Here is a 12,076-nt window from a genome sequence, read left to right as displayed (position 1 = left end):
ATTGACTAAAGATTAGTAGCATCAATAAACTGATAGCATTAAAGCTAAATCACAAATCCTGAAGGAATAAACTAGAACACTGTATTCCTGACCATAACCAAGCTGCAGAAGGATAGAAAAAGGCAGAAGTGGTCACCAATATCTTGTGCTTTATAAAAATTCTTCGCTCCTAGAATCCACTTGCAGAACTTCCCATCTCATCAGTTATTAGGCATTGGCTGCTATATCCCGTTACATTCCAAGATACACTGAGGAATGGCCTCTTTCTTCAGTAGCTCCATAAAGATAACTTCTCCAGCAGTTAGAACATTCTTAGTCCATATATGTTAGATATATATATATATATTTATATATTCTTTGGAAGACATTAAATAGCATGTGTTTAAAGTCAGAGGAGCCCAGTGAATCCTTTCAAAGGCTTCCTTTCTCAAGTTCACTGTCCACCTTTTTCTTTTGTCTCTCCATCACAGCCTCCAGCTCTGTGATTTTTTTAGAGTCCTAAAACAAATCATACAACAGTCTATTAGGTTTTTGTTCCACAAGTTATGTGTAGAGATGATCGAACATCAGAAATTCTTAGGTTCTATAGAATTCGAACTTGTCGAACCGTCTGCATTTGATTCCCGATGCCTTCCCAGTCTGTGGGGAAGGAGGAGACAGCCTGGGTGCCGCCTGGAATTCCGGGATTCAGCCTATTACCTAGCTGCACATCCCCAGTTTGCAGCAATACATACAGCAAAAGCAGTCCAGAAGATGTGAACAACCAAAGATCAGGGGTCAATTATCGGCCGAAGGAGCGTTTCTAGCAACGCTCTTGGATGATAATCTGCCCATGTAGAGGGGCTTTTAGGTATAGGCCTATGGCATAAATTACCCACCCTTCCTCCATTTTGAGTCATTATGGTATAAGTAAATACAGTCTGAATTGATACTTTGCTTGTGATCATTGTTGCCGAGTTCATACATACTCTGCACCTTACATGCGCTCTTCTTATAAACCCGGATTCCCGATGCATTCCCAGTCCGTGAGGAAGGAGAAGACAGCCCGGGTACCGCCTGGAATTCCAGGCATCGGGAATCAAACGCGGAAGGTTCGACAAGGTTCGAGTTCTATAGAACCTAAGATTTTCCGATGTTCGATCATCTCTAGTTATGTGTACATTTTTGGGTTTAAATCTGTTTGATAGGGCTATATGCATATAGCTATATAATCTCATATAAAAAATATATATCTCATATAAAAAAAAATTAAGCAAGTAGTCGAATATATTGACAAAAGTACTGGGGTACCTAAAGGTTCTCCTCAAGGACCTTTTAAAACATCCCATTCTAAATCTATTTGTAGAAACATGTCAGCTACTGCTGTTAAATCTGTGAAGACTTCAATAAAATTTTCGGGGATTATATCCTGGATTGCTGGCTTTCTTCAACTATTTCTGGGTGAAGCTTGCACTGCCGAGCACCGGACAGGTGAAAGGATTGCAGGTGTGGTGAGCTGGATCTCTTTTCCATTGATTCTAAATCTATTAGCATTACTATGGAGCTGCCCTCCTCTGAGCAGTAGAATGCCTTCCGCTGTTTAGTCTGGGAAGACTTTTTACAAGATTCTGAAGGTATCACACTGATGTTTTACGAAACATGTATTATACTGATGTTTTACGAAACATGTATTACACTGATGTTTTATGAAAGGGCCTGGCCAGCAACTTACGGTCTAATTTATCCTAAAGGTGTTCAGTGGGGTTGAGGTCAGGGCTGTGAGCACCAGTCAAGTTCTACTACACCACTCACCCAACTGTGCCTTTACGGACCTTGCTTTGTGCACTGGGGCATAGTCAGGCTGAAGCAGAAAAGGGCAGAACCCAAACTGTTCCCATAGAGTTTCAAGCATACAGTTGTGCAAGATGTCTTGGTAGATTGAAGCATTAAGAAAAGCGTGCCTGTTGTTTCAAAAGTTTGAATTCAAGCCTGCATGGTTTTGTTAGATTAACTTCAGATGGCTGGCAAAGTATGGATGAGAAGGAAGACTTGGTTTACCTTCTAGGAGCAGTGTGTATCATCTTCAGGAGACAGACTGGCTTACCTTGCAGGTAGACAGCTTGGCTTATCTACCCCTATCTGCCCCTACATTCTGTGTTTGTGTGTGACCCGGTCTTTGTAAGGCTTGCATGCAGCTGCTTGGCCATGGAAACCCATGCCATGAGGCTCCCAGTGCACAGTTTTTGTGCTGCTTTCAATGACAGGTGAGGAATACCGCAATATTCCAGAGTCACTTAACAAACCTCTGTTAATTCCTGTGATCTTAACTTTGTGGCTGAGTTGCTTGGTTCATAAGGCTGTGTTCACACATACATTCACATAGCATTTTCATTGCATTACTGCATCATTTAATTGTCTTAATTAATTATTCCATTGCAATGCAGTATCATTTCATTGTGTTACTGCATCACTTCATTGCATTTAGTTGCACCCCAGCCATCATTGTGTTAACTCGATGAAACTCCAACCCTAAATGCTTCCATCTTCAATAACATCACTCACAGTTGATTGTGGGAAATCTAGAAGGACTGAGATGACTTGATCTGACTTATTTTAGCAGTGAGATCGTATTTTAGTATCACTGGAATTCACTGAGCTCTTTAGAGTAGGTGCTGGAATGTATACACATGTGGCAATGGGACTGAATGAAACACCTGAAATCATTGATGAAGAAGTGTGGCCCAAAACTTTTGTCCATACAATGCATCTACTACTATTTGAAGTTTGGTAAATTACAAATTGGTCCATGCATACCTATACAGTCATTAAATTGTTAGGCATATGTGTGTGTGTGTGTAATGTCGTACCTCTAGGAGAGCCTTCTGCACCATGACCTGGCTGTAAACTCTAGCACCTTCTTCAGGGCTCACAGCTTTAAACTCATCTTTTCTTAGAGAAAATAGCTGGGCTCCATTTAACACACCAAGGGATTTTACCGTCCTAAAAAAACAAGAAAAGATGATTACTTGCATAAACATTTTACAAGTTATAATACTGAAGCTGAAGGGGAAATGTGCCCTCACAACTCACTGGGGAAAGGGGTGGTTCAGTAGTTCACTTTAGTAGTGCAGCTGCATTATAAAAATGGGTTGTTAAGCTGGGACTACTCATTTTAAAGGGGACTCTGGAGGGACAAAAATTATGTTCTGGTACCAGAAAGTTATACAGATTTGTAAATTGCTTCTATTAAAAAACAAAAACTCTAGCTGCTTATCAGTTGCTGTATGTCCTAAAGGAAGTGATGTATTCTTTCCAGTCTGACACAGTGCTCTCTGCTGCCCACTTGTGTCCGTGTCAAGAAAAGTGCAAAGCAGGAGAAGTTTTTGATGGGGATTTGCTACTGCTCTAGACAGTTCCTGAACCTGACAGAGGTAGCAGCAGAGAGCATAGAGTCAGACTGTAAAGAAAATTCCACTTCCTGCAGGGCATAAAGCAGATGATAAGTACTGGAAAACTTGATATTGTTAAATAGATATCATTTACAAATCTGTATAGCTTTGCTATTTTTTTTTCTCTGGAGTATGACCCCTTTTATGGGTCATATTATGCCACCTGATGTGCGGCTGTGTGCTGATCTAGGGCATGTCAAAAGTTTTAAAGTGACAGCACTTATTGAACTTTAATGCCCCTTTAATATGGTGGTGCCAACTGCTTATGCCAAATAAACAAAACTAAAAAAGAGTAAGAGAAAAGTTGAAGACTTACAGTGTGTTGAAACCTTTGGCCTGGAGCCACTCAGTGACCTCTGTGGGGCTGGATTCATCGGTAAGTGGAATAGAGGTATCTGACATCTTGTGGATATTTAGGTTCTTCTGTGGTGCTGTCCGGCCATTTGCCAGTCTGAGCAGCAATTCTTCATTCATGCTGTTAATTCTTTCATATTTCTCTAAGGAAACACATATTCAAGTGATAAGCCAAGTGAATGAATTATTTTTAGTTTTCACGACCGCTAGTTGAAATTCTTCCAAGTTTACAAAGTTTACATCTAAAAAAAATTACAGTCTGCAGGTCCCACCTTGCTGGTTAATAGTTTGTTCCGGATGTTGAGTTTCTACTGTATCCCACTGTCCTGCAATAATAAGACTTGATTTTGATGGTTTCTTTGGAGGTGTTGGTGGTTGTGACTTCTGGGGGGAAAAAAAAGAGTAAAAGGCTTTGTTTTTGGAAGTGTACAATTTAATGCCACTGAATATTTATTGAAAGGTTTATTAGGTAAAAACTTTCTTTTAGGATTATATACATAGGCTGTGTGACTAAATAAAAACAGACTGTGCTTACCTCCCTTGATCCTTTGCAGCCTCCACTATCCCAGGTCTCAGCGGCGCTTTATTTCCTAGTGCTGGGGTCAGCATGGGATACACAGCTGCAGCCAGTGATCAGCAATGTCTTGTGCCAACCCCAGCACCAGGAAATGAAACTCAGGGGGGACCAGGCAATAGAATAACAGAGGCTGAAGGGGAGTGAGGGAGGCAAGTACAGTCTGTTTTTTTTTTTTCGTCACACAGTCTGGGAATACATATCTTAAAAAAAGGTTTTTGCCCCATAACCCCTTTTATATCCAAAAGAGATGATGATTTTTAGCCATAAACTGTGCTATTTTGCAAAGCAGTACAGGTGAAGCCCACAAAAACAATTTATCATTTGAGACATTATTACCCCTTTTCTGAACTTGCACTTTTTCTTCAATGCCAGTTCCAATTGTGCAAAATGTATCCTATGATGTATCTTGAGTTCAAACTTTTCTTTAAATGCAATATTTTGTCATATCATTTTATGCCTCCCAGTGTGTTGAGTTTAGGAAATATTTAGCAACTTTTTAAAAGATTGTATTTCATAAATGTGTCTAAAAAGCCACAAGGATAGCAAAAAGTCACAAAAAAAAGTATAGCAAAAAGTCACAAAACATAATGCTAATGCTTGATAAATGTGTTTATGTGTGTTTATTTTTCGACTGATTTTACAAAGTCAGTAGAAAATAGAAAATATCCCCCACAGCGCTTTACCTGTCTATTCTGTTTAGGTATGTTCACACTAAGTACATCAGGCGGAATTCAGTGTGATACTGCTTCTCTAGGGGAGAGTGCACGCTCCTCCGCTGCAGCCGATCTCCGCTCTAATAAGTGACATGTCACTTCTTTGGCAACTGTGGAGCGCGGGCTCTCCCACAGACAGGCTATGGCATACTGAGGCAGGCAGGATTCCGCGGCGGAACTTTCCGGAATCCTGCCTGCCTCAGTGTGCCATAGCCTGTCTATGGGAGAGTGCGTGCTCCTCTGCTGCTGCTGCTCTCCGCTTAAAGAAGTGACATGTCACCAGCGGAGGAGCGTGCACTCTCCCATAGAGAAGCAGTGTCACACTGAATAACATCTGATTTACTCAGTGTGAACATACCCTTAAGGTAAAAACTACATTATGAAACTGAGAACTGGGTGCAAACTGATACATACATGGTCACTAGAGTTGAGTGAGTAGTAAAATTCTCAAGTCCTCGTTACTTGAGTCAAGCATTATTTTTGACTTGTAATGTGTTTTGGTGAAAGCTATTTCATATTTTCATTTTAAATTTTTGTATATTTCATTTAAAAAGTTCTCTGATGTAATGAGATATATAAAAATGACAACAAATAAATGAAATACGATCGTTACGATCGTTCACCCATCAGTTACCTGGGCAGCATTTAACATGCTCGCTCAACACTAACGGTAACCCTAAAGGGACACCTAATTGGGATGATGTTGTCTGCACACAGCCATTTCAGGCCTTGGGAAAGTTCACTATAGTGGGATGATCACATCTCCAATTCTCAAACATTTTCAGAAATATTTGTTAGCAATATTAGAGAGTTGCTACCATCATAACTCTTCAGTAGTGTTGAAAGAACCTGTCAAAATGTTTGGGTTCTGCAACATTATCCAAAATCAAACGCTTGGAATTGCAGAGGTTGGATGCCTATAGCTGTATCTATGTTTTCCCTACAGCCCAAGGGCGACAACTAACTTCTGCAGCTGAGAGGATTCAAATGCTAAGTGTTGGGATCTGGATAATGCAGCCAAACCCATACATTTTGACAGGTTCGCTGAACACTACTCTTCAGGTTTAGCTTAGATCTCTTTTTCAAGAAATTGAACACTGCTGCGCATGCTTACCTTTACTGGGCTCCCGGGTGGGACTCCATTTTGTTTTGCTTTGTCAAGTTCTGCTGCTGTGGCTGGAGAAAGTATATTATAAGGTACATAACCAATCTGCCCAAAGCGATTTTGCACCTTCCACCACTTCTTTGAATCATCCAGAACCTAAAAGGAATAAAAATATGAAATGAGAACTATTAGAACCAGTATTCAGTGAGCTGGCAGCCATTATTCTATCATTTAATGCTACATCAGAAAGCTAAGCTCAGACTGCTATAACTTGAACTACATTAATATTTTTACGTTAAAAAAACTGTTTCAAAAACTGTTATTTCTGAGCTCTGTGTCAAAAATCACATGATCAGAACAATATTAATTTACATGGCGTAAATCTCAGAATTAATAGGGCAATGACTATGTTAATGGAGACTGTAAAGCAGACATGCTAAATAGGACATTATAGGTATTATATAGTATTTTTTATAGAGAATACAATAGAATCTAGGGATTATGGGCCAAAGGGGATATCATGGCCTGTATACAGTAGGTTCTGATAACCTATGCCAGGGGACATAGGCACAGGCATAACACATACCTCCAATATTTCTCCATGTAATACTGACAACTCGCTGCTGTTTCTGGCTACAAAATCATACGTGCAGCTGACACATTTGCTGTTTGTCTCTTGGTGACTGCAAAATAAAATGGTGACAATGGATTTAGTGTAACAGCTATCCCTTTCTTTCTGCTTTGCACCAATCTTTGCATAACCTGGTTCGCCAAGCTCTTTATACGGTAATTGTACGGTATTTAGCCTGATCACCTGACAGGTTCATCCTTTGATGATGATCATTACATTTAATGAGCAGCACTGACACACTCCGTCAGACATGAAGCAGCTGAAGTAAAATAAATGTTTTTGTATAGCTTTATGAAATATGTTGTAAAACATGCTACATTCCAATTACTGGATAACAGGAATTCATTTCTTTTTTTCCTTTTTGCAGTGAAATGTACAGTATACATTAGACACACATGAAGGTAAGCAGCACATAAAGTCCCTATGGCTCTGTATTAGAAAGCTGTAGGTGCTTTAAGTGACATAATTTAGTTCTCCAAAGACTATGCTATTTTATTCCTTGTCCAGTATTATAAATATCCCATCAAACTAGAGTTCTAAGGCAGACCCAAGAATTATATATACCACATGTAGCATCCAAGCGTTGTCTTAAGGCATTAGACCCCAGAATTATATATACCACATGTAGCATCCAAGTGTGACCCTAAGGCATCAGACCCCAGAATTATATATACCACATATAGCATCCATATGTGGTCCTTAGGCAGAGGACCCCAGTATTTTATATACCAGATATAGCATCTATATGTGGTCCTAAGGCAGAGGACCCCAGTATTATATATACCAGATATAGCATCCATATGTGGTCCTAAGGCAGAGGACTCCAGAATTATATATACCAGATATAGCATCCATATGTGGTCCTAAGGCAGAGAACTCCAGAATTATATATACACCATGTAGCATCCATGTGTGGTCCTAAGGCAGAGGACTCCAGAATTATATATACACCATGTAGCATCCATGTGTGGTCCTAAGGCAGAGGACCCCAGTATTATATGTACCAGATATAGCATCCATGTGTGGTCCTAAGGCAGAGGACCCCAGTATTATATGTACCAGATATAGCATCCATATGTGGTCCTAAGGCAGAGGACCCCAGAATTATATATACCACATATAGCATCCAAGTGTGACCCTAAGGCAGAGGACTTCAGAATTATATATACCAGATATAGCATCCATATGTGGTCCTAAGGCAGAAGACTCCAGAATTATATATACCAGATATAGCATCCATATGTGGTCCTAAGGCAGAGGACTCCAGAATTATATATACCAGATATAGCATCTATATGTGGTCCTAAGGCAGAGGACTCCAGAATTATATATACACTATGTAGCATCCACGTGTGGTCCTAAGGCAGAGGACCCAAGTATTATATGTACCAGATATAGCATCCATATGTGGTCCTAAGGCAGAGGACCCCAGAATTATATATACCACATATAGCATCCATATGTGGTCCTAAGACAGAGCACCCCAGAATTATATATACACCATGTAGGATCCAAGTGTGGTCCTAAGGCAGAGGACCCCAGTATTATATATACCAGATATAGCATTCATATGTGGTCCTAAGGCAGAGGGCTACAGAATTATATATACCACATGTAGCATCCATATGTGGTCCTAAGACAGAGCACCCCAGAATTATATATACCAGATATAACATTAATATGTGGTCCTAAGGCAGAGGACTTCAGAATTATATATACCAGATATAGCATTCATATGTGGTCCTAAGGCAGTGGACCCCAGAATTATATATACCAGATATAGCATCCATATGTGGTCCTAAGGCAGAGGACTACAGAATTATATATACCACATGTAGCATCCATATGTGGTCCTAAGGCAGAGGACCCCAGAATTATATATACCAGATATAGCATTCATATGTGGTCCTAAGGCAGAGGACTCCAGAATTATATATACCACGTGTAGCAAGTGAGCAAATAATAATTTTTTTAACAGAGGTTTTGTATAAATCCATGACCCAATTTACGTCTACAGATTATATACAATAGTTCCAAGGGACACTCAATATTTACCTTGGTTTCTGCCTAGCAGAGTTAATTAACCACAATTACGTCCCAAGATATATCATAATCAATAGCCTTACTATAGAACAATTACACAACACAAAGCTAGATTCTTAAATATTAACAATTTTTATTAGCATGATTTAAAAATCACATAAAACATATTTTTTGTGCAAAAAAGGATCCAGTAATTGAAGACAGCCAAGAGACCATGAATGTAAAAAGTCACATAATCATACCAACATATATTATGTAAGCGTCCAGATGATTATGTATAGCCATGCAGTGTATCCACATGGCCTCCTAGGTAAACTGCATATAACTCTACCTAAACAATGCAGTATCCAAAAAATCATAAGGAGGGCTGACCCATCGTGGCATCGCGGGGTAGCGGACGCCAGATACCACGATGGGTAAGCGCTCCTTTTTTAATCATGCTAATAAAAATTGTTAATATTTAAGAATCTAGCTTTGTGTTGTGTAACTCTACAGATGAATATAAAAAATTGGCAGCACACAAATATACAGTATTAGGCAAGGTTTACATCTACATTGGGGCCTTTGTACAGGGCCTCTGTTGCAGATTCCCTCTAAAGGGGTTGGCCATTCTTTAGGTATTTTTCTTTGGGATGATTTTGTTTGAGAATATCACTGAGTCTATGGGATAGGCGGAACTCTAAGCGGAGTCCACCATTTGGCATCTGCTTGAAATTCTGGCGCATATTCCATTGAGGGAACATAACCTTAAAGAGAATCAGCGGCAATTCATGTTCCAAACTGTTACATGTTACATTTCATATATGTGTCTGATAGGGTTAATTTTATGATTCTAATTTATGGGAAATTCCTCTTACTTTGAGACTTCTGATACATGGAGACAATAAGGAATTTTCTAATGATGAACTATGTCTTACAAGTCCTTATCAGTTTCAAGGACATTGTCTGAACAAACTGGACTGTTTGTTACATTTGGGCCCTGGGAATCATCCTTTATTATCAGTGCAAAGAATGTATTGTTCTAACTTTTCACACCTTATACCACCTTGACTGCGCAGTACAGGAAGCTACTGCTACCATTTATGGACTGGCCTATCAGAGTGTGACATGTATGTGTCTTGTGACTTGGAACCCCACCTGTATTGAATTTCTACATACTTTATATGAATACACTACAATATGTGTAGTACCGCCCCATTTTCTGTCTATAAAATGTGATTACCATAATAAAACTTGGGCCATTATTATCCAGGCGTATAATCATGATACAATGTCTTATCTGTGTCCGTTATTTATAAGTGACGAGTTGGTAATACTGCAGGTTACAGCTCTAGCTATCAATTGATAACCATCCTTTATCCTGGGAGGACCTGGCTCCATAGAGTCAGGTCAACATCTAAATTTAACCTTAACAGTGTCTATGATTTAAGAATGTAGAAAATGCTTTTATTATATAATAAAGAAGCGTTAAAGAGGTTTTCCCGAGCTCCTGAAGTGCACCAAGCTGTAACATCTCCTCCCCCTGCCATACGGGATTCTGCTTGGGACTCAGCTTCTATGTGTCAATCAGGCAGGGAGGGAGGGAGAGAGAAGAAGTATGCCAGATTGCAGCTATTCAGGAGCTTGTAAAAGCCTCTTTGACTCCTCGTACCAGACAATAAAAGTGTTTCTCTGTCATCTGGAAGCACAGCTAAATATATGAAAAGTAATGTGTCTCTTTGTCCTAACAGTGATCCAACAGTGTCAGCAATTTGGAACATGAATTACAGTATATTGGAATCAAATGCCATCAAATCATAAGAAATCACATACCCATTCAAAGCTGGAGGTGGTGGTGGCTGATGAACTTGAGGGGTTGATTGCTAAAAAACACACAGGAAATTGGAAAATTAAAATTAACAGATAGATAGAGAACATAAAAAGGTATCAAAAGAGGAAAAATGTCAGAAAACTCCTTAATTCCTCATCTCTACTTCCATTGCTTGTATTGACATTGACGTCAGCAGGTTAAAAGCCTGTCCTGACCTTGTGTTGCCCATGCATAGATACAACCATGTCCTTTACAGACAATATACTACTGTACATTACATATCAGAAGCAGCAGCATAACCCTCCAGGAAGGTATTTTCTGACTTGGCTGGTCATAAATAAACAGAGAATAATAATTATGATTGCAAGTTTCACTTTAGCTATACTCAAGGCACACACCTCCGAGCAATCTGTAGCATCTTTGGCTGTGGGTGTACCATAGACTGAAATCTACATCACCTAGGAGTTGGCAAAGATCTTAGCCAAAAGGGATGCCGGTTTATTGGTGTGAACTACAGTAAATGTGTCAGGCTGTGGGTTGCCACACTTCTTGTTAACCAGAAGGGTGCCACACTTCTGAAATAACCAGAAGGGTGCGAGAAAATAATAAAGAAAGCATACTTACCTGTTCCTATGACCCTGTATTGCTGCCTTACTGATATATCCCCACTGCAGGCCTCAAGCAGCTCCTGCTACAGCAGGATTGTACGTACACCGTTAATAGATTGCCCGCGCAGGCAACCAGTGACTTAGCAGGACACAGTCATTGAGTGGCTGAATGGGCAATTCATCAGTAGGGCCAGATATGAAACATACCCGAATGCCAGCTGAAAATGGCATCAGGCAGTAGTCTGAGATCAGAGAGCGGTGCTACTGAGGCACAGGAACGGATAAGTATACTTTCTTTATTATGTTTCCCACCTTTCCTCTGCCTTCCAGATTTTTACATTTCGTGGGACTTCCTCTTTAAGCCTTGCCCATTCGGAGTAGAATCCCACAAGGGAAGATTTCAACATAAAACCTAATCTAACAATGGCTTAGCTATATGGGTCCCTGTGTGTTCTACAGGTGGAAGACTTGCTGGGCCAGGTCTCATGGTGTGTATACTATACAGGGTCAGTTAAAAGACTAACAAGGAGGAGGTTTCTGAACTCTGTAATGCCGGGAGGGTTAATAACAGTAATGTCACCAGCAACTTGACCTCAGATTAACCCACTATTACAGAGTGCAGAGACTGCCAGGGACACTGTTTACATGACCCGTCTTGGAAGGGAGCGTACAGCATACAGATAGAGCTGAATGAAGAGGGAAGAGGGGTCTGGGAGCTGCCTGGAGGTGGCTGATAATATGCTTATTATGTCATCCAGTAGTTCACCGGAAGCCAGCTGACCCAGAACAAGCCGCTTTCTCTGACAC

The 12,076-nt window shown here is 40.1% G+C and overlaps 1 protein-coding gene across 4 annotated transcripts in view; it reads right to left on the bottom strand.

Moving 5' to 3' along the window:
- Positions 1-307: 307 nt before the first annotated feature.
- The window catches only part of EPS8L1 (EPS8 signaling adaptor L1), a 76,359-nt gene continuing 64,590 nt past the window's right edge, over positions 308-12,076 (bottom strand). For all 4 annotated transcript variants that reach the window (XM_069947552.1, XM_069947554.1, XM_069947553.1 and 1 more), the window contains 7 exons: positions 10,664-10,713; positions 6,764-6,860; positions 6,187-6,333; positions 4,055-4,166; positions 3,745-3,925; positions 2,847-2,979; positions 308-498 (listed from right to left, as the gene is read on the bottom strand). In XM_069947552.1, the coding sequence (XP_069803653.1) occupies positions 412-498; positions 2,847-2,979; positions 3,745-3,925; positions 4,055-4,166; positions 6,187-6,333; positions 6,764-6,860; positions 10,664-10,713 (807 nt within the window). In that variant the 3' untranslated portion in view covers positions 308-411. The remainder of the gene's footprint in view (positions 499-2,846; positions 2,980-3,744; positions 3,926-4,054; positions 4,167-6,186; positions 6,334-6,763; positions 6,861-10,663; positions 10,714-12,076) is intronic.

This window comes from Dendropsophus ebraccatus, chromosome 12 (assembly GCF_027789765.1).
Source record: "Dendropsophus ebraccatus isolate aDenEbr1 chromosome 12, aDenEbr1.pat, whole genome shotgun sequence".
Taxonomy (NCBI): Eukaryota; Metazoa; Chordata; class Amphibia; order Anura; family Hylidae; genus Dendropsophus; species Dendropsophus ebraccatus.
Note: the sequence above shows the minus strand (reverse complement) of the source record. Positions and strands in the feature narration are given on the sequence as shown.